This window comes from Tympanuchus pallidicinctus, unplaced genomic scaffold (assembly GCF_026119805.1).
Source record: "Tympanuchus pallidicinctus isolate F22 unplaced genomic scaffold, pur_lepc_1.0 scaffold5, whole genome shotgun sequence".
Classification (NCBI taxonomy): Eukaryota; Metazoa; Chordata; class Aves; order Galliformes; family Phasianidae; genus Tympanuchus; species Tympanuchus pallidicinctus.
Window position 1 is genome coordinate 50,608,898 of NW_026294769.1, and position 26,396 is coordinate 50,635,293.

The window sequence follows — 26,396 nt, forward strand, 5'->3', positions numbered from 1 at the left end:
AGGTCTTTCAGTAGATAGTTTAATTGAAACAAGAAATAGCAAGTTTTAGACTATAATTTTATTAACAACTTCAAGAGAAAAAAAATGGTATTTAGGTTCCTTTTCCTATGCTGCTTACTCTGAGATACTGACTTCCCAGTATCTTGTTTCTTGTTATATAGAATTAAGCAACTCCAAAGCTTCTTTCTGTACCTGAAATATAAAAATATACTCATAACAAAACAACACTTTGTGGTTACAGGCTTTTCTAGCAAAGCTTATTATCATGCAAACACTACAAAGCTTCACCACAGTTCTTCAGATTTGTTATTTTAAGACTAGTCAGTTACTTTCCCTTAGTTAAAGATGCTTAATGTTTTAAACACGGATGGGAATAGACCTCTTAAACCAGACCTTTCAGTATAGTTGACTTATTAAACATATTGTTTAGTTGGGTTGAATGCAGTAGATGAACTCTTGCTATGCTACTATTAGCCCAAAAGTACTGAGTTACCCTATTCCTGACGTAACCAACCAACCTAGAGTTTTGAAAACTGCAGACAGCAGCTAAGGGGATATGAAAGACTGTTTGCCAGAGTCTCTGTGCCTGAGGATTCTGAGTAAAAATAGTAAAATTTGATGATCAGTGGTACTAAAGAATAAAAAGCTTCCGGCCCTCACATAGCAAGCAGTGCAGGCACTGCAAGCCCAATACTGCAGGAGGTGAACAAAATTCATAATACCTACTTGCCCTACCTCTGTCAAACACAGAAACAAGAATTCCAGCTTCTCGGTAGCAGATCAGTTTCCTTCTTAATGGACTACATTGTTTAGGTTCCTATGTTTGTGACACCAATGATTGTTGTGTTTTACACAGCGACCAACAGAAGGGAGAGAGTGTCACCTCTGTTTAGCAGCTGTGCAGCACTTCAGAAGTAGTAAACTCAGGTGCCTGCCTTAACCTCAGCAACAGTTAAGGACAGGTAGTTGTTCACACCAGAAAACCATCGCTGTTTTTTATTAACAGAATATCTCTAACCATTGTAATTCAGAGGCTTACAGGACAGGATTTTCTGGTGTCCGGGTGTGATGCAGAAATATTAGTACTTAGCTAGAAGTTACTCTGAGGTAACTGCACTGTTTCCATGATGTGACGGAGGTTGGTTACCATTTCAGTTCTTAGCTTCTTACCTGTTTGTCCTCTTCTGTGTGTGCAGGATAATCCTTTGCTTTGCTTAACCACAGAAGAGCCATCTTTTTGTTGTTTAACTTCAGGTATGTCTTCCCAAGATAAAGCAAATTTTTGCTGTAGAAATTTGGGTCAGCTGTACAGAGACAGGAGAGAAAAGCATTCCACGATAATGAGCAGCATACTATCAAAACCACGATACAGCATCACTCCTCTAATCCTCATTTCAGAAAAAGATTAACATTATTACAATAATAAAGTACATGTAGGTAGGTAAATGCCTTGTTGTAGAAAAAGTGTAGTTTGATAAAGGAGGCAGAGCCTGAGTTCAACAGTGCTGCCTGCTCCCATCCCGCTTCCAGCTGGGGGACACACTGCAGTATGCACGAAACTTCAATAGTAAGCTGTAGCACTGCCCTTAGCACTATTAAGGTTATATACTCCAATACTTGTTAGGTTTTTTTAGTCATTGACTATTCCTCTGTCCTTAACATTTCAAATTCCAGCGAGCAAAAATCATATTTGCGCAAAATAATATAAAAATATATATAGGCTGCTCCAAAAGTAATGCCTCCTATGTATTTCCACAGAAACAACAACAGTTACAAAGGGCACAATAACACTATTTGATAGAGCACTTTCCCAGCCACAAAACACTATTTTTCAACACGTCACAACCATTATTTAGGGCCACAAAGATGATTGGGAGCCTGGAGTTTCTCCCATGTGAGGAAAGACTGAGGGACCTGAGACTGCTCATCCTGGAGAAGACTGAGAGGGGATCTAATCTATGTTTACAAATATCTGAGGTGTGGGAGTCAAATGGATGGGACCAGGCTCTTTTCAGTAGTGCCTGTGATGGGACAAGGGACAACAGGCACAAAATGCAACACAAGAGGTTCCATACAAACATGTGAAACAACTTTTCTACTGTGAGGATGACAGAGCACAGAACAGGCTGCCCAGAGAGGTTGTGGAGTCTCCTTCTCTGGAGATATTCAGGACCTGTCTGGGCACTCTTCCTGCGTAACCTACTGTAGGGGACCTGCTTTCGCAGGAAGGTTGGACTCCATGATCTCCAGAGGTCCCTTCCAACATCTACAATTCTATGATTAACTGTGCATTTTCTCCAGCAACGAACAAGACTGTGCTTGCCATGTTTGTAAAAGTCTGCAACAGCAGAAGCGACCACTGTGCTGCTGCAGAAATGCAACCACTGTGCTCACATCCACTGTTTGGTCTCCATAAATGTTCAGCAAGCATCAATGAATGTCAGCGGTGCCATTTTTTCCACATGGAGGCAGTCAGTGACACACTGTTGCATCCTACGCACTTCCATGTCAGATACCACTTTGTCAGGCTGCCCCCCTACAGCCATCTGTCACACAACAATAAAATGAAACGGAACATAGGTGGGAAGGTTCGACCTCTACTGCCATACCACCATCTGCCTTTGACATTGTAGGCCAATGTAATAAAATAGGAGCCACTACATTCAGAGCAGCCCTTCTATTTTTGTACACATATAACATCAAATACAGGTAAACATATGAAGGTGGTTTGGAGGCATGTTTTAAGGTGAAGTCTACCATTCCAGTCCACAGCTGCAGTAGCTGACACACAGGGAAAGAAAGATAATAAATTTTTCTTTCAGGCTTCACTGACACATCTATACAGAACATTTCCTTCCCTTATCTTTCAGCTTGTCAGTTTTGCTTGGGGCTTCCCTCTTGGGGAAAGAATAGTTACATACTTTCTTTTATGAGGACAGTTTTGCTGCCAGTTGGATAGGTACTCTGATCCCAGTGACAACTGAAATCATATAAAAGTGTTGTCTCTGTCATCCTATTGAGAATATAGGGGATTTTAGCACATTAAGAATGAACAAGAATGGTTGACGTAGAAATTCCACTTTTGCTTGCCTCTTTGCCCTGCAATAAAACATTCCAGTTGAATGCCTCAGGAAAAAGTATGAAGGACCCCCCAACGCACCCTGGACACCATGCATCCCAAATCCTGCTCAAGTACAAGCAACCCTGAGCCCAGGTGGGCTTCTGAGAGTCTCCAAGGAAGACACCAGACCCACCAGCTTGTGCCCACACATTGTGCTAGCAGAGCCCAGCCTGGCTCTGTTGCGTCCTCTTGGCACTTCTTCAGCTATTTACAGTAGCGAGGCTCACCCTCCCCCCCCTCAAGCATTTCCTTGTGCTTGAGTTCCTACGCCATCTCGACGGCCCCCTGCTGGACTCTCTCCACTGCGGGGCCGTTTCTGTCACTGAGGGGCGCCCAGAACTGCGCACGTTAAGCGCTGACTTAAGAACCACCGCCGTTCCTGGCCCGCGGGCTGACATCGCGCGCAGCCTCTGCCCAGAACACCGTTCTAGCAGCGGAGGCCAAGTCAAAAATAAAGCTTTCCCTGACCGGGAATCGAACCCGGGCCGCGGCGGTGAGAGCGCCGAATCCTAACCACTAGACCACCAGGGAGCGCGACAAGCATCCCTGCAGTGACAATATTGTGCTGCTACAGTTGCACATTCTTAAAGATACAATGTAACTTGCAACAAAAGTGAATATCGTATCTGCAAAAAACGACAAGGATTACCTTCCTCCGCCATGTGGAAGTAACGAAGGGCCTGCAAAAGATAAGGCTGTCTTTAATACCGGGCAAACTGAGGTGAATACAGCAGTCAAACCAAATCATTGCACATGCTCAACATAGGTGAGGAAGGACATCTGTTTGTCCCATCCATCATCTCATCTGCAGGAATTCAGCATGACACTCATTTGGTGTACAGTCAGATTGAACCTCTTCTCAACAGCACTACTTATCCAGCTTTCCCCGCCACTGTCATTCTTGTTTAAGTACAGCACCTTCTACTTGTGCTTAAGAATTCTGATGCTCTATTTCCAGTCTTCAACTTGTCAAGATCATTTTTATTTCTACCTTCCAGTGCATCTACAATCCCTCCAAGCTAGCTGTCAAGTATAAACTTAGAACTGAAACAAGATCTTGTCATTAATATTGACAAATGCTTTGGGAAGAACCAATTCCTGCAAACCATCATCCAGTACCATCCTACCTGAAGAGAGTAAACCATTATGAAATGTGCACACGTTTTTCAGCTAGCTTTCCATCCCACTCCTCAGAACCTTCACTCCATTCTTATCTCCTTCTAATGCCACCAGCTGGAGAGAAAGTACTGCCACACACCTTACAATGGCAATGCATCTACAAAGCAGTTTTTGTACTGAACTGTACCAGTCTTATCAGCATGGCTCACCCACAGAATTTGGGACAAGATTTTATTTCTTCAGTGACTTTAACTGCTGCAGAACTCAAAGTTGGGATTGGCAAAGTTCTACAGAAATCCTGGCTGACACCGTATTCTTCTGAAGGTGATTTTCAGCAAAACTCAAAGGCTTGATATTCCATTACAAAGTTCTCTCTTTTTCTTTTTTTTCCCTCTCCAATCAGCTCTTCAATAACTTTCTGTTTTTCAAGCAGTCTTCTGCAATTACTTTCTAGCGACTCCTCACCCCACTCAACTGACAACAACAGACTGTGCGCCAGGGATTTTATTGTTCTAACAGAACACAAAGAGTACAGCAGCTACAGGAAGCTTTTCTGTGACCAGTCTAGTTTTCAAGCCGCTACATCTATGCACACAAATAAGATGCATACTGTGTTAGACACCCCAGAACACAGACCTCTGCACAGTAAGATTCAGGGTGTCTGACAGCAGAAATTTTCACAGCAAAGACCACCAAAAATACTTCAACCTCTCTGAAAAACAGACGTTATGGTACCAGTGAATGAGAAAAAGGTATTCATTAGTGGATAATAATAAATCAAGCTGTTGCTTTTTGCATTTAAAATAAAGGGAAGAACTCTAATACTCCTATCAGATATATCCAAGGTATAACACGATTCTATAATCATCTGCACTAACCTAGCATAGAGCTATCTGCAGATCATCATAGTAAAGAGGTTCCATATAGCTTGCTACTCTCTGCTGCAGAAACCTCACAAAATCATTTTTCACTGTTCTATGAGCCATAGTTGAAAAAATTCCAGGCTCACTGGATTTTTAAACATACCTCGCTCTCCTGTTTTGCTCTCACTTTACTAATGATAGCTGCAAACTCACAAGTCCATATTTACTCCATCAGAACAGTTTTGTTTAGAAAATAATTGGCATTGCTTGCTATTCTAAGAACTTCTAAGAGGCCAGTTCTGTCAAGGAAATCAGTAAAAATACATCAGCAGCTTTGTGGGGTGAATAATAACACAAAACATTTTCCTACTGTACCTCTTCATACGTGGAAGTCGGAGGTGTTGCAAATAGCATTGCAGCTATCTTTCGTTGATACCATGGCAATTCAGCAAAGGAGTAACACCTGGAGCAGAAGGAAACATTTGTATATAACCTTCACATTACTCCTCTGTTTGGAATCAATGCTCATATATTGGATGTCATAACCAGCTGCTGCCAAGAGCCACAACAACCGCAGTCACAGCACAAGTTCTTACAACTGCCCAAACCAACTCCAAGTGTTTGAAATTGTTGCTAGATGTTTTGGTGCATCTTCTACTGGGAGTTCTGAGTACATGAAGCTGGAGACAGTTATTAACCACCAGACAGCCTTTCAGCTTGTAGTATTTTAGCAATTAATGCATTTTTCATATTGCTCTAAAATATTTGCAATAATGAGCACAACTCACTCCAACATTGGCTACAAATGTTCTGCAGCCTGACAGACTGTGATTGATAAGAATGAAAATAATGAGAGGAACCAAACGGCTGTGTTCTAGGCTTGGCCATTCTGCCCTGTTTTCCTACCTACTGATTAACAAAGGTAATCAGTTACCTATTTCAGAGATGATGAAAGAATTAAATATTTAAGTATTCCATGTACACAGAACATTCCAGATTCCACATTGAACAATGCTACTCTCTTGTATTAGTCTCACACAGTGATTGTAAGAATACTTATACTATTAGCATGAAGCAGAGCATGTGGGAGGAGGTGAACAATTAATGACTGCAAATATGGAAGTGCCTGAGGGTCAGGAGAGGGCAGGACACTGAATACACCATCCCAGTTACATTTTGCCAATAGGTGTGCCTTATCAGAAACGTGAATAAGACAGGGTCAGTCCAGGATACACTACAGAATATGGCTCAAAAATTGTCTGTTACTGAATTCCAGCTTCAGACGAAGCAGCGCTGGGACTCAGTAATGGATACAGTTAACAATACAATATGTGATTATTTCAGTGCCAAAAGCAATAGCAGACCCCATATTTCTCATCATCTTTTGTACAACATCTTAAGTGCTTTTCCAGAGCAGACCTCCTATCTCAAAACTGACATGGCAAAACTCATTTAGTTGGGAACATACATATCTGCCTAAACACTTGAGCTGCTGCAGTGGTTAGGTCGTGTGAGAATAAATAGTGCTGAAATATGGAAAAACTGAGATCTGTAAACTAACACAAAACTTCAGAGCTGTAGATTAGTTTCCACTGACATCCAACAGCCTAGAAAAGCTACAGAAATAAATTAATAGAATCCATAGCCACCTTTTATTTATGCTACAAATACTTAGGCTGTATTTATTGTCACAGAATCACAGAATGGCCTGGGTTGGAAGGGACCTCAAGGATCATGAATCTCCAAACCCCCTGCCACATGCAGGGCCACCAATCTCCACGTTTAATGCTAAACCAGGCTGCTCAGGGCCCCATCCAACCTGGCCTTGAACACCTCCAAGGACGGGGCATCCACAACCTCTCTAGGCAGCCTGTTCCAGTACCTCACCACTCTCTGGGTAAAGAATTTCCCCCTGATGTCCGACCTAAATCTCCCCTCCCTCAACTTCAAAACATTTCCCCTCATCCTACACATATCAACCCTTTCAAAGAGTTGATTCCCCTCCTGTTTGTAGGCTCTCTTTAGGTATTGAAAGGCTGCAATGAGGTCACCCCGCAGCCTTCTTGTCTCCAGGCTGAACAAGCCCAGCTCCCCAGCTCCCTCAGCCTGTTCTCATAGGGGAGGTGCTCCAGTCCCCTGATCATCCCAGTGGCCCTCCTCTGGATCCTCTCCAAAAGCTCCCTGTCTTTTGTCAATCTATTGGTTTGAGCTTCCTTATAAAACATTTGACAGAGGCCAAAGGTACCACACCTAAATAAACAGAAACACTGTCTGGAGACTCCCATTAAAAAATTAAAGATGCTGCACTCAACCAAACTGCTTCCATAGAAGTGTGGCCATTAGCAGAGAAAACTGTACTTCTAGACCTTTGCCTGCACTTTGCTGCACTGCAACAGTAACACTTAGTACAAATTTCACTAAGCAGTAAATACAGTTTCAAAGATTTGTTAATGCATATGCAGTCCTAAGCTGCATTTACTTAAATGTAACTTTTAAAATACAGTATTTTGAACATATACCATATTTGGTTGCTTTTCCCAAAACAGAGATTGTATTAAGTGTCAGCCATTAGTGAAATTCAATATTGATTCAGCGTTGAATTTTGCCTCCATTCATACTAGTCAGAACAAAATGAGCAGAGCTCACAACCACTACGTGCACTGTGGAGATGCACATACATCTGCAAATAAGTTTTTGATATTTTAATACAGTATAACACGGAACTAAAATGAGCAATTATTTTTCAAATTTCTGAGCTGTGTAAGGTTAACAGCCAGATGCTGCAGGCACGACTAAATCTTCCCATTCAACAGGTTTCCACTGAGTTATTCCAGCACTTCTCTTTGCCGTATTCTGGCGTATTTTCTAGCATTTTTCTTTGCCACATGTTAACTTACCAAACGCCCATAAGATGAACTGATGTTGCATCTTTCGGATTCAGTTCAAAGGCTCTCTAGTGCAGGAGGAAAATAAAATTAATTATTTTTAAAAAAGTTTGACAAATCAGGCTTAAAATACAACAACAAAAACCACGCTGACTTGTTGCCCTGCTATTAATTAAGCCACAATAACCCTTGTGTAGAATTTCAAAGATACCGTGTTTGCTCTGTGAATCCACTCATCTCCAAAACCTTTAGACACTGACAAACTTCTGAGCAGTTATGTTTAGCAGGTCAGTGTCACATAAGACTAGACATACTGAGATTGTTGATCTTATTTCTTGTGGAACAAAATTAGTCAGCAGACCTTCATCGTTCTTCATCTTTTCCAGCCGTTCTCTTTCACTGGTACCTAATGCACAGTTACAGTGATGGCCACACAACCTTTTCTCAGTAGCACAGCTAGAATTAATACAGGCCTAAGAGATGTCAGCAGCACTTCAGTTGTCTCAACACTCTCTTCCACAGGCACTTGTTAATGCAGGAGCTAAGTTTATTCCTCATTGATTTGGAACCCTGAACCAGCACAATAACCTTCAAATCAAACTGACACCAGGAGAGTTCACATTTGCAAATTTTCACCAAAAGAAAATCCTAACTAGCACACAACCCATGTATTAGACACATTAAGGCAGTCATTTAAATTACCTCAAAGTGCTCCTTGATAATAAAAGCATTTCCAATTTTAACCTTGATTCCTTCATAATCTCCAACATCACTGAGACAAATCGCATACCACTGTAATTCAAAGTACAAAATTAAAATATTTAATAAAGCATGATATCTACTAACATTAAAAACAAACAAACAAACAAAACAGAAAAACAGGACAGATACCATCACCACCCAGCAAGTATTTGTTATGAACAGTTTTAGCAGTGCCAAGAAACCTGCTAGCCTGAATGGATAATGGAATCAACGTCCTCTTCTTATCCAAGATGCTAACACTGTTGATCATACTTTGTTACCTACTTACCTGAGGAAGCAGCCCAAAATAAAGCCAGACCTGAAGTCTCTCCAACAAAACTCTACAGAACTACTGGTACACACATACAGCATGCTGGAAGGGTGGTGTGTGAAACATTTTTCAGGCTACGTCAGGGGAGACCAACTGTAAATGGCTTGATCCTGCACACATTGAACCAGCTTTCATTTCCTGTATCCTGTCTGGACTCTAATCTCAGAAACATATATACAAAACTTAGAAGTGAGTGAGAATTACAGTGAGAATCACTCATTTTTTAACTGAAAAGTTAAATTACACACAAGCTTGCTGAAACAGAACGATGACATTACTTGAGGTTTCCACTGGCAGAAATCAAAGAGCAAGATTTCAGTTACGTTATTTTGTTTGGCTTACCTTGTGTGCTGCAGAATTTGCTTCATTCTTTTCTAGTGCCCTTTTTGCATACTCAAGGGAATCATATGCCAGTTGTCTTTTCTCTTCTGCAGAAGTAATGCTGAGCTGAGCTAAATCTCGTGACGCTCGTGCCAGCCGCCATAACAACTCTGCATCCTCACTAGTTATGAACAGAAACATCAACATTTTTAAGTAGTAACGGCAACAAAGCAAGCAAAGGTCTCGAATCAGTCTTTCAATATGTATCTCAAGAGGGTGATACAACAACAGCATTATCATCTGGCATTTGGGCTGCACGAAACTTAAAGGTAACAAACAGCAGATAGAAGCCTGACATTATACGTAGTTATATCCTCAGGCAGTGTAAGTAAGGAGCTTTTTCATTCAGACTCAAATCCTAACAGGGGACAAATGAAAACTAAAAGAAGGAGCAGCTGGTCAGCAATGAACATGAAATGAAACAACGACTCCCAAAAGTTTTCAATACCTCAATTCTAGGTACTCTAGTCATTGCAGTTGTGTGTAGACATATTACGACTTCTTCCTAGTATATTTTAAAGCATTTTCTAAGTAACAAAACAAAGAAAAGAAAAAATCTCCCTGCAAGAACAAAAAATTGTGGCTAACCCTCAGTTTCCACAAATGCATTCAGCTACCAATCAGACAGAATCATTAAGGTTGGAAAAGACCTCTACCAACCATCCACCTACCACCAATATTGCCCCTAGCCATGCCATTAGCCATGCCCCTAAGTACCACATCCACACAGCTCTTAAACACCTCCTATGGCAGCCCATTTCAAAACCTCACCGCTCTAAGATATTTTCCCTAACAGCCAGACTGAACCTCCCCTAACACAACTTGAACTTCCTCTCATCACTAAGTCCTTTCTTCATTCACTCTTCTACCAGGATGGAAAAAAATCAAGAATGCTTTCCTATTTAAAAAGAAGTTGAAAGAAGGCTCTCCAGCATACCATAACAAGAATATTAGTTGGACTCTGGTACAGGAAAACACAATAAAAAAAGAAGTCAAAGTAACACGAAGATATTCAGTGCAGTCAAGTACCTATTTTTATGCTGAACCAGCAACCGATAGAGCTTTTCAGTTTCTCCACTCCCATACAGGTAGTCTGCTTGCTCTATAACTTCTGCCACTTAAGAACAGATGAAAAACGTGGAAACAGAAGAACAAATTACATGTAATTAAGATATTAAGGCATAAACAAAATGTTTTAGAGCAAGACAATTAACTGAAACACAAAGAACAAGTTATGAAATTTTTAGGCCTCATACACAACTGCACGGCAGACTCAGATAAGCTGCTTACAGTGAACAACTAGGCGGAGATACAGTGCCAAATATATGGAATTAAGAAATGGCTTTCAGTAACACAGACAGCTTAGGGTGCTTAATGGATTTAACACTTAATAGCGTTCTTCTTAACACATCAGACAGCAGAAGCAATTTCTTTGTGAAAAAGGCAGGAAAGTTTAAAAAAAAAAAAAAAAAAAAAAAAAAACGCATGAAAAATATGACCAGAAAAGCAAATGCAGTAGTGAGTGCTGAAACACCTTCATTAGTAAATGCAGAGTTTAAATCTAATCACTTTAAATGTGTATATATAGACACACACACACACACAATTTTATTCTTGTTTTCACATGGTTCCACAGTCTTGCTAAAGACAACTGCAGGCTGAGTAGGACTCATTCTTTTACTCAGCAAACCAAAACGAAAAGCTGCTCCGAGATCTTCCAGAGGAAATCCTTAAGGATTTTGAAAAAAATCAGAGCTGCCTTTTTAGTGCATCTATTTATGCCCTCAGCATCCACTGTACTTGTGACATTTAAATACATTTTTCTACAAAACATTTTAAAACTGGCAACAGAGACATGGGATCACTATTTCCACAACAAGCTGAATATAATCATGGAACCACAGAATCATTTGAGTTGGAAGGGACCATGAAAGGTCACCTAATCCAACTGCCTGCAATGAGTCCAACTTCCCTGCAGCAAAGTGACGCAGTAAGATAAATATGTAAATGAATTAATGTAATAATCTGATATATATATGTACATAGTACATGAAATAACATTTCATAGACAACACATAATACAGGATTCTAACATGAGAACAAAGGGAATTAGGAAAGGAAAAAAAAAAACAGAAATGGAAGCAGGTTGATCATTCTTTTGAAGCATGTAGCTGTATAGGAAAAAGAAAAAAAAAAACAACCAACAAATTCTATGCTTACTGTTCTACCAACACTAAAACATGAAAAAAAAAATGATATTTTCAAGTCCAAAGCTCTGCCTATTTTCTTAGGATATTTAGGTACGCTTATCTCTGGTATTTGTCCTTGGTTTGTAATCAAACACCTAAGCGAAAACATAAGCTCAAGTCCTGCTTCAGAAATTTCTCTCTTGTGTAAGCATCCTGTTTTTTTTTCAAGTTATGTGCTGAACACGGCAGCTGCGATATGGCTGTTGCGTTCTGCAGCAGTGTGGTTTTAATTATGGAATAAACAAATAAATAAAAGATTACTAAACTACACAACTCCACTTTCAACTGAAAAAGCTCCTAAAACAGAACTCAGGCTAGATGAGAGCGCTTCGGGTAACATTTTAACTCTGCTCTCCCTAAATGTTGACTCCTAACCACATGGACATTGGACCACGTGCCACAGAGCACATTTTCCTAACTTTGTGGGTTATCTTTGCTTCCTGAGGTGCTCTTGAACACTGTTATCATAATGACTGAAGGCTGAGAATTCAGACTTTTCAACAAAGTGCTTGCTAGGTGTTTTAGACTTTACCTAAGTCATTAGGCTTTTATTTCTTTGCGTGTCTACCAGGTATTCCCTTTTACTCTTATTTACACAGTATCTCTTCCTTGTTTCTCATAGGAAGAACAACAACGTCTCTCCTCTCAGCAGTGTAGTGCATAACCCACGTGAGAGCACTAACAAAAACCAGAGGCAAACTAAGAGCATTGCCTTCCTCGCGCGTTACCTTTGAAGCTGGCATGAACCACAGCAGAGCCGGAGACCAGCCTGAGAGCCTCACAGAACACGAAGGACCCCGTGGCGAGAGTGACCCCCCTCCTAAGGCTTTTTTTAAACACCTGCCGGGGATCACAAGGCGAACATTAATAATCACCGTAACTCCGAATCAAGTCTTTCTTTGGCTATAGTTTCAAAGGAGCACGAAGACCCCAACTTCCAGAGACACAACCCTTTGCACCGCCTCCCGCCGCTGCTGACAGCCCAGCACAGCACAGCACAGCGGGCCCGCACAGCCGCCGCCCGGTACCTCGCTCCCGCCGAGCCCCCGCCAGCCCCGCGCCGCCTCCCTCAGGAGCGGCCCAAGGAGAGGCACCAGGCGGGCGGGGCGGAGGCGAAGGGGCTGCACCAGCGCTGCCACGACAGAGGCCATCGCCTGGAGCCGTCCGCCAGGGGAGGAGAAGATGCAAGCGAGCGAGCAGGGCCAGCGCACAGCGAGAAGTCGCGCATGCTCTCTTCAGTGCCCCGGGGCGAGGCGGCCCCTTTCGGTGCGGGCGTGGCCACAGCTGCTGCGGGGTGAGGGTCCGCACAGCGCTACGCCGGCCCCGATCCGGCCCCGCAGGTGAGTGAGGGGCTCTGGTGCAGGGGAGGCGGCGGCGGCGGCGGCTGTTCCGCGGGAGGCCGGATCGGGCGCTGCCCGCGTGGGGCCCGCTGCCTGCCCGTCTTGGGACTCGCTTCGCCTCCGGTCCGGGCGGTGCTTTGCGGCGGGATAGGGCCGGGGCACCCCGCTCCGTGCAGGCCGGCCGCGGTGCGCGCCTTCCTGCTGGGACGCGGCTCAGCGGGAGCCCTGGGCGAGGCTCTGCCCCGCCGCGCCCCGAGCTCCGGGAGCTCCGAGTGAACGAGTCCCGGGGGCCTCTTCTTAAGGCTGCTTTGTCGGCGCCTCCGGGCTTCGGAGAGGAGTTTGGCAACGTTGTCGTCTTTTCTTGAACTACGACAAACAAGATCTGTTGCACCTACAGAGCTGCTGTTCTTACAGTGTTGTCTGTTTTTTTCCTTTTTGCCGTTGCGTGTTATTGGCTAGGATAGCGTTAAAACACGAGAGCTCTCCGCTTCTTCTTTAAGCACGTATTCAAAGTGTGAAAACAGTCCTTCAGCACTGCTCCCTGCATTCATTTCCTTGGGCATTTCATGGCTCCAGAAGTTCAGGTTAAAGACATTCCAGCGATGGTACGAAAAGAGTGTGTTTAACACCAGTGTTTAGAGTCAAGCTGAGCCCTAGGTGGGGTTTCTTTCCACTTGAGTTTTTAAGAATTAACTTACATTTTGTATCGTTATTTAATTTTATGCATGCGTATAGATCCACCTGCCTGTATAGCGGGAGAGATGAGATTTGTTTCAGAGAGCAGGCAGAACACTGTGCTAGCGATACTCATTAGAAGCAGACAAAGTAAGCAAGAAGGATGTGCAGAGAAGCAAGAACCAGACAGAAGTCCTTGTTTTTCTGTTCTGATGTTAGAGAGAACTCTGTTTTTTCCCTCTGTGTGTGTGTGTTATGTGTAACAGAATTAATGCTATAGGGAAGCAAGCCTTTGTAACTGTATAGGTGTGATGAGGATCCATTTCTGGGGGGTAGATGTGGGGTAGTTTGGCTAATTCTTAAAATCTCATCTCTGTGGGTGGGTCAGCTTAATGTTATAACCTGGGGTGGAGTTTTGTGTCTGTTCTGATTTAGAGTAAGGTAAATGCTGTCATTGCTTTGGTAGCCTTTAAGAAATACCTGTTATTTAGTGAAAAATGAAAAGGTAACTTACATTGTCTCCTTCCTCATGAATGCTTTTCATTTTTCAGTGAAAGTCACGATGCCATCCAACATAAATAATACATTACCAAGTTAGCATCTGTCAGCACTAATTCCTGGTAAACCTAGCAGTGTTACTTCTTGGATCAACTGGACTATGATTATTAACATTAATAACATTAACTTGTGGTGTGGCTTACTGAAACTCTTACTTAGACAGGAGGTGAAAATATGGTTCCCTTGATTGGTGTTGAATGAATCTTGATTGAATTTCTTCATTTGGTGCTTAACATTACTTCCCATGTGGTGCTTCTCCGGTGTTTGGGTGACTTTGCTCAATGATCAAAAGATTTCTGAAGGATTTTTGTTTTGGGTCTGGCTTGCTGTGTCAGAATTTCTGTTAAAGAAATTGTCTTGATGGTTTGGATCAGACTTTCTTCTATGATTGAAGGGTTATTTCCAATAGATCCTCCTTATGTTGCATCTGGATCCTGGTGTGTGTGTTGACTCACTATTCTATCCAAGGCACAATTAGAATCATAGGCCTGGGTTGAAAAGACCACAATGATCATCGAGTTTCAACCCCCTGCTATATGCAGGGTCACCAAACACCAGACCAGGCTGCCCAGAGCCACATCCAGCCTGGCCTTGAATGCCTTCAGGGATGGGGCATCCACAACCTCCTTGGGCAACCTGTTCCAGTGTGTCACCACCCTTTGAGCTGGATGAATGAGTTCTCATTGGGTGATAATGGCAACTCCTGGATTTTCTCACACCCAGGAGAGTTATCAGCAAGCCCACGCAGTAGGTGAGCAGTGCGTGGGCACTCACCTAATGGCTCCAGGGATCGGCCCGTTTGCTGTGCGTGTGTTCAGAGCCACTGTGTGCATTGCCTCCCAGGGGCAATAAATGCTGAGTGCACATAGTTGGTATTAGAGAGAATGGAAGGGCAGCTGACTGGAGAACTGCTGCTTGACTATTGGAGGGTTTGCACGATGTCCATGCTATAGTAAAGTATAATTCTCCAGCTAGCAGCTGGAAGCTAGTGTTATTGTTTGTACTCAGATATCAGACTTCTCCTGCCTATCTCTCTGTATGGTGTTTTTATTGTTTTTTCCTAGAGAACTTTTAGCAGTTCCAGAAAGCACAGTTTTGGTGAAAGCCCAGCTCAGAGCTTACAGGTCAGTGATTCCACTTGATTTAAAACACTGTCATCATACTGGGAGAGAAAAGTATTCAATAAATGGGGCCAAAAAGACAACTACAACTACATAATTGTTCTTAAAATTTTTAAGGACTTGCTGGTTGTTTTTTATTATTTAATTGGACTGTTTTTTTTTTTTTTTTTTTTTTTTTTTTTTCCCCTGTAACGAAGCTGTTGCCTCCTATTAATAATCTTTACAGTGATGTTGTGGACAGGTTACTCATTTTAAGAGGAACTGAAGTTTCTCAAACACATGCATTTGTATCTGTTACGTTGATACACAGGAAGAGCAATTCTGTGGTTTAATTTCCTTTCGTTTCACACTTTAATGCTTCTGAAGCTGTAGCTGTCTGCTGAGAAGCCAACAGACAGACTGCTGAGCTAAGTCACCATAAATCAATTTTTAAGAATTGATGTCTACTAAATGAAATGCAGTCACAACATGCTAGGCTTGAATGTGACTCTGAGAAGGGTTAATCTAAAACATAGGATTGCTGACACTTTGTTTCTACAATAAAATAAAGTCAGTTTTGGTGAGATACAAGTTTTTCTTGTAATATTTGTTATCTGAAGTCCATCAGTGGCTCTACACCTAGAAATCAAATAAAGAATGCATAATTTTAGATGTTTGTGTTGTATAAGTTATTGTTTTCCATGAAGTATAAAAATATTCTGATCAAATATATGCAAGAAATAGATTTTCCTCTGCTTGATTTTCTTTGTTTAAAACAAAAAAATATATGTATCTCTTTGAAGTCAGGAGATCGGTGTCTCTTAATTTTCTGCCTTTTGTAAACTAGCTGAACGTCTCCCAGATTTCATAAAAAAAGCTTTTGTGTGAGGAGGGTGCTGTGAAGAGCCCTCACCAGTAGAAATACACCTGAAGGATGAATGCACATGCAGGATAAAAAGGCTCAAAAGAAAGGTAATTCAAAATGACCATTTATAAGTCATTATGCAAACAGGAGATGCAATAGTTTCTGGTTTTTGCAAAGCATTTTTTTTTCAAATAGATTTCTAAATATATTATTTGGAAAAAATAACTTAATGATAGATTTTTATGTATAGGAACTACCTATTAATGGTTGCCTGACTTGTTACACCAGTATGCTGCCAATCCAGTGGATAAATATTTAAACTGCCTGATGAAGCTTGTATAAACAGATGATTCATTGCCCATAGAACGAACAATATCTCACTCATATGCCTCAGATTACTTGAAAAGTAGCTTCTATTTTTTTCCTCTGCATAATCTCCAATAAAATGGGCAGTGTGGTCATTATGGTTTTATCAGCACAATCTCATGTGTTCAATTAAGAACTATGTGGTTCCTTCCTGTATATTAAGTATTGAACACCAAAAGAAGGAACTTGTGTTTGGGGTTTTGTGTGACTCTTAGAATAGTTACAGGATGATTCAGATTGATGCCTACTGGTTTGATATGCTTCTATTACTCAGCTTTTCACTGCATCAGCTATTGCAACATGGTCTTATCAGCTGTGTTGTGACTGTAACAAGAGAAGAAAAATGGGCAGTTTCTGCGTTTGTCATAGTCTCACTGTCAGCTTCTTGCAGCAGTTGTGGCATTTTATGGGAATATGTTCTTATTCTGTGTTTTTTACATGTACAACAACGATGAAGGATCACACTGAGTGTCCTTCTGTCTTGTTAAAGTTAGGTATTTCTGCTTATTGGAATTGGGAAGCACCTGCTTTTAGGAACATATCACTGCTCTTTCATGAAAGCAATATTTGGGCAAGTCTGAACTCTCCTCTGCTATTGCAGCGTTGACATGATTGCTGCGGACTGGCAGTTCCTAAGTGCTCTATTAGATGAGTCCAGTAACTACAAGACAAGACTAGTCTATGACTTAGAGTTTTGCTTTCATTATGGCAGCTCAGGGAAGAAGACGTGTAATGTATTTAGTTGATCTAATCATGTTCTTGGTTGGCCTATGCCTGTTGTAGGGTCAGGAGTAACATCTCCCTTGTGATATGTGAATTTGCATTGTTGCAGTTCAGAATCTGCATGTTGTAAGCTCTACTTTATTTACTGGTTTGGTCTTCCCTTATCCAGAATTTTCTGGGTTTTATGAGCCTGTGTTGTGGTTTGACCTGGCACATAGCTGAATGCCTTACAATGCCTTTTGCTTGCTCCCCTTTTTCCCAGTGGGATGAGGGAAAAGAGAGTGAAGGGGGGCAGGGGGGAGGTTCAGGAAGTAGAACTCTTAGGCTGAGATAAAATTATTTGCTAGGATCAAAAAGGAAGAGAGAAATAACAGTAATGATAATATATGTATTTATAAAACAAGTGATGCTCAAAGCAATTGCTCACTACTTAGTTTTGGCTTAGTTTTCTACGCAATGTGAATCCCATATGGCATGGCATATCCCTTTGGCCAGATTAGGTCAACTGTCCTGATTCTGCCCCCTCCCAGCTCCTTGTGCCCCCCTCGTTGGCAGTACAGTAGGAGAAGCTGAAAACTGAAACATCCTTGGCTCTGTACAGTACTGCTCAGCAACAACTGAAACAATAACTGGTGTGCTATCAACCTTATTTTTTCCAAAAGCCAAAGCATAGCATTCGGAAGGCATTCGAGACCAGGCTGGATGTGGCTCTGGACAGCCTGTTCTAGTCATTGGTGATCCTGCGTATAGCATGGGGGTTGAAACTCGATGATCATTGTGGCCCTTTTCAACCCAGGCTATTCTATGATTCTGTGACAGCAGACAATATGAAAAAATGCATCTCTGTCCCAGCTGAAACCAGGACATCTTGTTATGCTTTTGCAGCCCTAAAATCTATTCCAGAAAAAAGGACTATTTCATTTCATCCCTGTCATCTGGTCCCATCCCAGTGTGCTACCAGGCATACCCTATCTGCAAGACAAACAGCCAATAGATCGAGAAAGGCAGAGGTTTGGGTTATATTTGGCCAATGGGGAGCATGTTTTCTTTCATAGTAACAGCTAATTGAATACATATGTCTCATGTTATGTAACTTATTGTCAGCTCATTCTGCAGGATTCCCAAACAGTATTATCTGTCTGTGTGAACTTATTCCAGAATCCCAAATCTGCAAGTAATCCTGTCATGCGACTGGAGTATTTTGAATCTGGCTTGCCTAATAGACCTTAGCGTGTTGTAGAATGGTGTTTCAAGAAGTAAGCTATTAGTGCAGCTGTGCAGGTTCCTATTTCTGCCATCCTGAAGAGACTGCAGTTTGCCAGTCTCTGTGTTCTATCAAGTTTTTAAAGGGAGAGCACTTATCTGACAGAAAGGTCTTCTTGAAGGTTTTGTTGTTTTTTATTTTTTTCTGTATTAAGGGATGCTTTTAGTGTAGTGCCTCTTTTGCTAAATCTATTTTGTTCCCATATTAGATACTTAGTGGAGGAACTCAGTGCTGCGTGGAAGGGGAGTGGAACTCACAAAATTTAAGTATTCACTTGAGAATATGGTCATGGTGTTGGAACTGGGGCATACGTGTTCAGGCTGAGTAGAAAAAGTTGACCAGATTTTTAGGCTAACTGGGTGCTGTCCTATTATGAGTGATTATGGAAACATTACCCAAGACTTGAGAATTATGTCTCAGTCCAAGTTTGGATTCTACTGCACTTCTTGAAAGCTTTTCTACTATCTGTGGCAGCATCAGTGGTGTTGAAGCATCATTTTGTCAGCCAACGTGGTTTTCCTGGAGGCAGCCATCAAGGAGTCATGCTCTGCTGTGCACTGGCAAAGCCACTAACTGGTAATGTACTCTGTCTGGCTGCCAGGAAAGCAGTAGGAATGGAAAATAACAGTAGAAAAAGAAGCAGAACACTTTTTAAAGGTATGCTTTCTAAGCCTAGGAAACGTAACTTTAGATGCTTATATGCTTGCAATCTGGTGCTTGACTTTTTTTCCCTCAAGGAAAGTGGCTGGAACTTGATAAAATTTTGGGAGTGAATGGATGGAATTGTGTTTAGGTGTCTGGGAGGTGCAGGACGATTTCTGTAAATCTGATGTTCTTCTTGGAAATAATGTATGTGCATGGATGTTTCAGCAGTACCTTTCTTTGTGTTTGGTTTTGTGGTTCTTAAAGGGTCCACCTCTAAGGTAGCAAGGGAATGGAGAAGCTGTGTAAGAACTGTGCTCTCATGGAATAGAAGAAGCCTCAGGAAAGCTCTACAGTGTGGTTTTTATTTTCAGTTCATTGTTCCTCTTTTCCACCTTCATTTCCCTTTTTGGCTTTTAAAAAAAAGAAGTTTATTTGCATTAGAAGCAATATAAGTGCAGTGAAAGGAAAAGAGATGTTAAATACAGTTTCAGGTTCAACTGCACTGTAACGTATATAGTGCAAGTGAACTTGTTAGGGAGAAGCAAATGCTATTCCTTCCTTCTTGTCTCATGCCTTTTCAAAATAAGTTAATGCAGATGAATGCTGTGCCTGGGCTGTGGTCTTCCCATAAAGACAGAGAACCTGGAGCAGAAGAGGTTTTGGGATTTCCAAGGCAAGTTGCTAGTGGAAAGATGTAGAAGTTTTAGTCAGGTAGACCTCACCTCCCAAGGAAAGGAGATGTTGGAAATAGGCAACTGTATTCCTGAAAAGTAAAATTAAGAGTCTCATAGAAAATATTCTGTTGCTCAGACCCAGTTTGGCATGCGAATGCTTGTTTTCACATCGGTCTTCATCGTTTCTTAATGTTTGTAAATACTTGCTGGTATATTTTTGCAGTTCCTGTAGAAGATAATTGACACTTCGGAGGAAATGTGAGAAAGCTATCAGATTGTCTGTTTTTGTTTGCTTGTTTTTTTTTTTTTTTAAATGAATTTCCACAAAGAATTCTTGGCTGTTACTGGATTTCAAAATTGCTCATCCCTATTATTAAAATTACTGTTGTCATTTAAGATTTACTGAGGCAAAAATCACCTAGTCTTTTTCCCCATGTAACTCTTTTCCCAATCCTGCTGTGCTTTTTTATTCAGCATTTTGTTAAAAAGGTTTGATTAGGGAGTATATAACATTATTATTTTTCTAATTCATTGTGCTGTTGTTGACATCTACATCCTGAGTTGCTGGCATTCGTGTAGGTTTCATTGGATGAAATGTGAAGTTTGTGAAGTTTTATTGTCAGCAGTCCAGGCCACTGTGCCTTCTTTGTGATGTTTCCTGTTTTACATTTTGTTCCTCAAGCATTTTGAGACACTCGATCTTGTTTCACATTTGCAGACTTTGAGGTTTTATCCATATGCGGCAAAGCCGAGAATCTGACGGTAATACTTTAATGCTGGTACATCATAAATCTCTAAAATGGCATTTAGAGCCTTGAATCTCACTCCTGACAAGCTAATGATTCTAATCATCAGTCAAATAATTAATTCACTGTGACAATCCCTGTGTTTGCTTTCTAATCCATTTTTAAAATAAGTATATGTTGTTGCTTTCTAGCTTAAGAAATGGCAGCACAGTGTGTGACTAAGGTGGAGCTGACTATTGCCTGCACAAATCTTTTGGATAAGGATGTTGGTTCCAAGTCAGACCCGCTGTGTGTTCTTCTCCAGAATACAAGTGGTCAGCAGTGGTATGAGGTACGCTATGATGGTTCTCTTGAATCTGCTAGAAATATGGTCTAGCTTGCTGGACCTCTTAACTGGATGAGAGCATAATGCTAATTGTTGTTTCCAATAAATACATAGACCTGATGAACACTAGCCAAAACATACAGGACTTTTCTGAGTGTTTAAAAGTACTTTTATAAATAAAGTATTCCCAAACTGTAATCACGTAGTCATTTGACAGTCTGTTATGTTGATCTTTCTGTTCAGGAGAGATGCTCATTACAGGGAGCAAAGGAAAACAGGATTGCAGATAATAAAGCCGTGGATTTTGTGTACTGTGGTTAGTTGCATTTGATAAAAGGTTTGTAGGAAGACATGTCCTTACACTAACAGGAACTTATGACAACCTTTAATAATGTGTTACACAGGTGTAGTTTGTTCATGAAATTCTGAGCTAAGTGATATCTTTCCAACTGCAGGTTGATCGCACAGAAAGAATTAAGAATTCCTTGAACCCTAAATTTTCGAAGAAATTTCTGATTGATTACTATTTTGAGCTTGTTCAGAAACTTAAATTTGGAGTATATGATATTGATAACAAAACCATTGAACTGGATGATGATGACTTCCTAGGAGAATTTGAATGTACACTGGGACAAGTAAGTATGCAGATTTCCCTTAAAATTAAGAAAATAAAAGTCAATGCAAATCATTTAGCACTTCTGCCTTAACTTTATCACAAAGTTCACAGGTATGTGGAGGAACACCAAACTGGTTTCCATATTGTTTTTCAAGTCTCAGTTCAGTTTATACTGTGGTTTTGGTTTTTTTTTTTTGTTTGTTTGTTTGTTTTGCAAAAGCTTTTCATATACTGCCTCAAAATTTGCTTTAAAATGACAACTGTCGAGATTGTTGTTCTGAAAGTAAGTGGATTATCAATAAGCTCAAATTAATAAGTGCTATTTATTTACTTAGGCTAAAACTCAAATTATTTTTTTTTATACATTGAAGTAAAACAACAACAACAAAACTGGTGTGTAGCAACATATGAGTGTTCACAAAGGCCACACTAATGTTAGTAATTTGCATTTCACTCAAGACAGGCAATGATTCTGGTTCTACTTTGAACTGTAAGTAGATTTCACTCTCATTTCCTTGCCAGCTTATACTATTGGTGCTATTGCACTTGAACAGCTTCGTTATCTTAAAAGATGTTCTTAAAGCATCCTTTAAAGGCATTTCTTCTCAGGAGAGTCTTCTTGGGATTTCCCTCCCTGCCAGCATTGTGAAATGATGTTCATTAATAATTCATTCTTAAAGAAATACCTTTAGGACAAATAGATGTGCTTAGAAATGGTTGCTTGGAAAGTGTAAAATAGCCATCTAGAAACACTGTTGAGAGAGAGGTGACATTTGTTTGCACGTTGTATATTGTCTTCATAAATCTGTTTACTGAAGATGTTTGTGAAAAGTGACTCATGGTTGAAAAGTATGTGTGGAAACTCTGAGAACAGTTTGAGAATGGAATGTAAGAAATTGTTATCCAGGTGTGTATCATGTTACTGCATTGCATTTTATTTCAGTTTCATCAGAAATTCTGTATGTGTTTGGCTGCATTGGTATCTTTGACTTCTAAAGTATACCAAGTATTACCTATTTTACCTGTAGGAAACCACGGGAAATAAATACAATGCCGTTGCCTGTCATCTTCACAATAAAGGAAAAGCTCTCAAAATGAAAATACATCACTGTCTTATTTCATTTATTTGGAAATCTAAGTCTAAATCTAAAGCAATTAAACATTGCTTTAACAGTGCTTGATGCTCAAATTTTATCTTGGCAGATAGTTTCTAGCAAGACTCTAACGAAACCATTAGTACTTAAAAATGGCAGACCTGCTGGGAAAGGAAGTATTACGGTAAGACGATAACATTCTTCAGCATTTATCCTTAAATATTGTTTTGTTGCATTTATGTAGAGGCTTGAGCACAGTATATCCCATCTACACTGCTATGAATAATGTCATATAGTATTTTTTTTTTTCTCTGCAATTATTTCTTTGTCATCCAAAGGGAGAGTTGCTCAGTTTCTGGCTCATTGCACCCATCCGAATAATCACGTTTGGCAGTATCTTCAATGTAGTGTCATTGCTTTAGTGGATCCCAATGTCAAACTAAATTGTCACTCCTCCTGCCCCAATTTTTTACTTGTTTCTTTCTGAGCAAGCATGACTTATAGAATGAAATTATCTTAGGAATATTGTGAACAGAATAACAAAATTATTGTTTCTAGATACAAAATAATTACTTTTTGCTTATCTAGATTACAGCAGAAGAAGTGAAGGATAACAGAGTTGTCTTATTTGAAGTAGAAGCGAGGAAATTGGACAATAAGGTATTTAAGTGATTGCTGTTTTATTGATAAAGCAGTAAAATCAGAATGTTGTCAAAAGACAAAACAAAATATTCAGTCTTATTTTTTGCTCAATTGATGATATCAACTAAGATTCTGCTTACACTAAAAACAGAAATTGAAGGAAGACAGCTTCAGAGCAGCTTCACTGCACATGTTCAAATGAATTGTAACACTTCTAAATTTAATGAGTGTGTTGTAGGGATATTTTGTGGACAGCACTCCTGCATTTGAATGAGTGGTGTTACGCTTAATTGTGTAGGTAAGGGAGTTTTGCTAGATCTATTGACTTGAATATTTATATAACTGATTACTAGTAAGTGCTCTAAAAAATATTAGAAAGTTCAATTAGAGTGTATAAATCTGTTAAATGTTTTGGTGCTTGTAAAGTGCTTGTTTGTACAAAATTTTATTGTAATTTCAATAACAGAAAAAGTATTATCAATTGTCGTGGCTGATTTTATGATTATTATTTTTTTTTAATTAGATCAAAGCTTTACTTCCTATGTATCATAATGCTTATTCCTCAAAGTATTCGTTTGCTTGAACTGTTGAGTGTGTAGTATGTAGTCATAGCAGAACTTTATCTTAAAGTGAAATTCTGTCTTTCAGAAGAGGAAATGTAACCAAAATGACATTTCTTCATATGAAGTGTTTGTTCCCTGAATATTTGCTTTACTTTTTTTTTTTTTATCTTAACTGTTTTTTAAGTGGCATTTAATGGTGTTTATGCCACAGGCTGTTCTGGGATAATTATGTATTCTTCAAATACAGGATTTTTTTGGAAAGTCAGATCCTTATCTGGAATTCCACAAGCAGACTGCAGATGGAAACTGGGTGATGGTTCACAGAACAGAGGTAGGATATTTTTGCTTGCAACTTAGAGTTGAGTTTCTTTGATTTGCAGTGTGTCATACTGACCCAGTAGTTCACATGTGGTCTTGTTAGAAGTCACCTCATCTGTTCCACTGACTCTCTCTTCTACAGGACAGAAAGTTTACCTCACTTTGGTTGTGGTTTATGCCATCTATTTTTTTAAAAACTTTCTGTAATTTAGAAGACCAGTCTGCCTGTATATAGTTCCTTTTCAAAACATTTAAGTGCTACTCTAAATGTAGAATTTGGACATGCAAATGTGCTGTTCTTTCATGTCAGTGTCTCCTAGCTGTACTGGCTTACTAATGAAAGGAATTATACTGAATGCTTGCATAGCAAGGGCATGTCAAGGACAATGTGGAGTTTGGGAAAATGTAAGCAGCAGCAGCCTTCTGGCTGGGAGGGGCAGAGGTTCCATGGCAGTGACTGAGAGGGTAGGAATAGGTTCAAAATGTCTCACTGTAATGTAAGCTCAAGCCCTAGTCAAAAGCTAGGTAGTGTGCACATTGATAGGAGTATGACCATATTTGTGTGAGACAGACGTTGAGGTATGAGTTCTTTTGTGTGAGGCTTATAAAACCAGTTTCTCTCACAAGGCCATTCTCCTGCATAAAAGGTATATTTTCCACAAGGATTACAGTCATCTTTAGTTTAAATAACGAATCCAGAATTTGCTGTTCCAGGCTGCAATTGATTGGAAGACTATTTCTGTATGTTACAGGTCTTGAAAATCTTCTTGTGTTAATTTACATGTTCATTTATTTGTATTATTTACTATGTTGATTTTCAAAATAAATATCTCTATCTCTAAATATCAGCAATGCTGGAAATGTAAATATTAAGTATTAATTAAGATATTAAGTATTTGTTGTTTATTATGAGGGTTGTTGTTGTTATTCTTTTTTTTGTATCTGGACAGTTTTTAGTTGACAAATTCTGAAGACCTTCTAGTGGTGTTCCTAAACATCACTTGATTAAATTTAAGCTTGAGGGACCATGTGCAGCAAGGTGTCCTTTTGTCCTCAAGCTCTGTTATTGCTTATATTTCTTTAAGTAGTATTTAGTAATAAACACTGTCTGGAGTGAGAAGTAATCTCCAGAGCACTGCTGTGTTCAGAAATGTAATAATTTTCCACATTTTTCTTGGTATGTTGTGTTTGTGTGCATGTTGCTTGTATAACAAAGGGGGGAAAAATGTTAAAATAATATCCCAATGTCATTATGTATTTAAGTATAAAGAAATGTAAAATTTTGCAGTGTACTTGAGTTGGATAGTAGGTCACAGTGAAGTCTAGAAAATAGAGTTGAAAAGATCCCATCTCTGTTGGACAATGATACTGCATTTTAAGAATGTTTTATTTATTTATATCCTATACATTAAGATTTTAATTTCAGGAAGTGATTGACAGCAGCATTAGTCAACAGTCTTGTTTGTTGTATGAAGGTATGACCAATTGAGGATGACTACTTTTCACTCTTGAGAAGCATACTAATCTGGCTTTTTTTTCTGCCAGGTTATTAAAAACAACTTGAATCCTGTTTGGAGGCCCTTTAAAATCTCTCTCAATTCTCTGTGCTACAGTGACATGGATAAGCCCATCAAGGTAATGTATAAGAAATATATATATGAATTTGTGGGAAATATGTTGTTCTGCTTACTGTTTCTTTTTATTTGAAAACAAATGGAAGTCTTAGAGCTTTTGTTTTAAATTAATTTGAAAGTCATTTATGTATAGGCACGCTTGAGGGAAGAAAAAAAGTAAAATCTCACATCTTGCAATTTCAGACTCATAGCTGGTCTTCGATGGTCTGAGCCCTAAGTGGCTTTGGAATGACCAAGTCAGTTTGTCATTTAGATTCTTAAAGTTACAATGTTTCATCAGCCAGTATTGGTGGCCTTAAGATACTGTATAGTGAAGTTGCATGGTGAAGGTTAGAATATGCTTTATTCTGTGCTATGGATTGTGTAACACTGTAACTGGTGCAATACTAATGCTAACACTAATGAAACTCTTATTGTGCTCCCTGATGTAATTAATTGCACTTTTTCTTAATATGCAAGCTGAGATAACCAATGTGGACCAGGTGTATCATCTTGTAGATTCCAGATAGAGCAGCTTTTCTCCTCAGGTGAAACTGCACCTTCTGTCAGAAGGTTAAC

The 26,396-nt window shown here is 40.0% G+C and overlaps 2 protein-coding genes and 1 non-coding gene across 8 annotated transcripts in view; 1 reads left to right on the forward strand and 2 right to left on the reverse strand.

The window, feature by feature from the left end:
* Positions 1-12,915, reverse strand: RMDN1 (regulator of microtubule dynamics 1). 2 transcript variants are annotated; one of them, XM_052704695.1, is made up of 10 exons: positions 12,719-12,913; positions 12,419-12,530; positions 10,471-10,558; positions 9,403-9,562; positions 8,691-8,780; positions 8,001-8,056; positions 5,479-5,566; positions 3,771-3,801; positions 1,171-1,304; positions 1-192 (listed from the first exon to the last, which is right to left on the reverse strand). In XM_052704695.1, exons 1-10 carry the CDS (start codon positions 12,839-12,841, stop codon positions 154-156), a joined length of 921 nt encoding a protein of 306 aa, XP_052560655.1. In that variant the 5' UTR covers positions 12,842-12,913; the 3' UTR covers positions 1-153. The 2 variants fall into 2 exon arrangements, with proteins under 2 accessions (XP_052560655.1, XP_052560656.1); XM_052704696.1 differs by lacking the exons at positions 1-192; positions 1,171-1,304 and adding an exon at positions 1,845-3,099 and having other exon boundaries at positions 12,719-12,915.
* Positions 3,581-3,652, reverse strand: TRNAE-CUC (transfer RNA glutamic acid (anticodon CUC)). Its single transcript has one exon. It is a non-coding gene; the product is annotated as a tRNA-Glu (tRNA).
* CPNE3 (copine 3) overlaps positions 12,901-26,396 on the forward strand; it is a 27,190-nt gene continuing 13,694 nt past the window's right edge. Inside the window, exons 1-9 of one of the 5 annotated variants that reach the window (XM_052704692.1) lie at positions 12,944-13,030; positions 15,328-15,387; positions 16,211-16,335; positions 20,838-20,977; positions 21,427-21,606; positions 22,791-22,865; positions 23,270-23,341; positions 24,134-24,217; positions 25,750-25,839. In XM_052704692.1, coding sequence (XP_052560652.1) covers positions 20,846-20,977; positions 21,427-21,606; positions 22,791-22,865; positions 23,270-23,341; positions 24,134-24,217; positions 25,750-25,839 — 633 coding nt within the window. In that variant the 5' untranslated portion in view covers positions 12,944-13,030; positions 15,328-15,387; positions 16,211-16,335; positions 20,838-20,845. Of the gene's footprint in view, positions 13,031-14,256; positions 14,326-15,327; positions 15,388-16,210; positions 16,336-20,837; positions 20,978-21,426; positions 21,607-22,790; positions 22,866-23,269; positions 23,342-24,133; positions 24,218-25,749; positions 25,840-26,396 lie in introns of those variants that run through there. The other 4 variants (XM_052704693.1, XM_052704691.1, XM_052704694.1 and 1 more) reach the window with 4 other exon arrangements.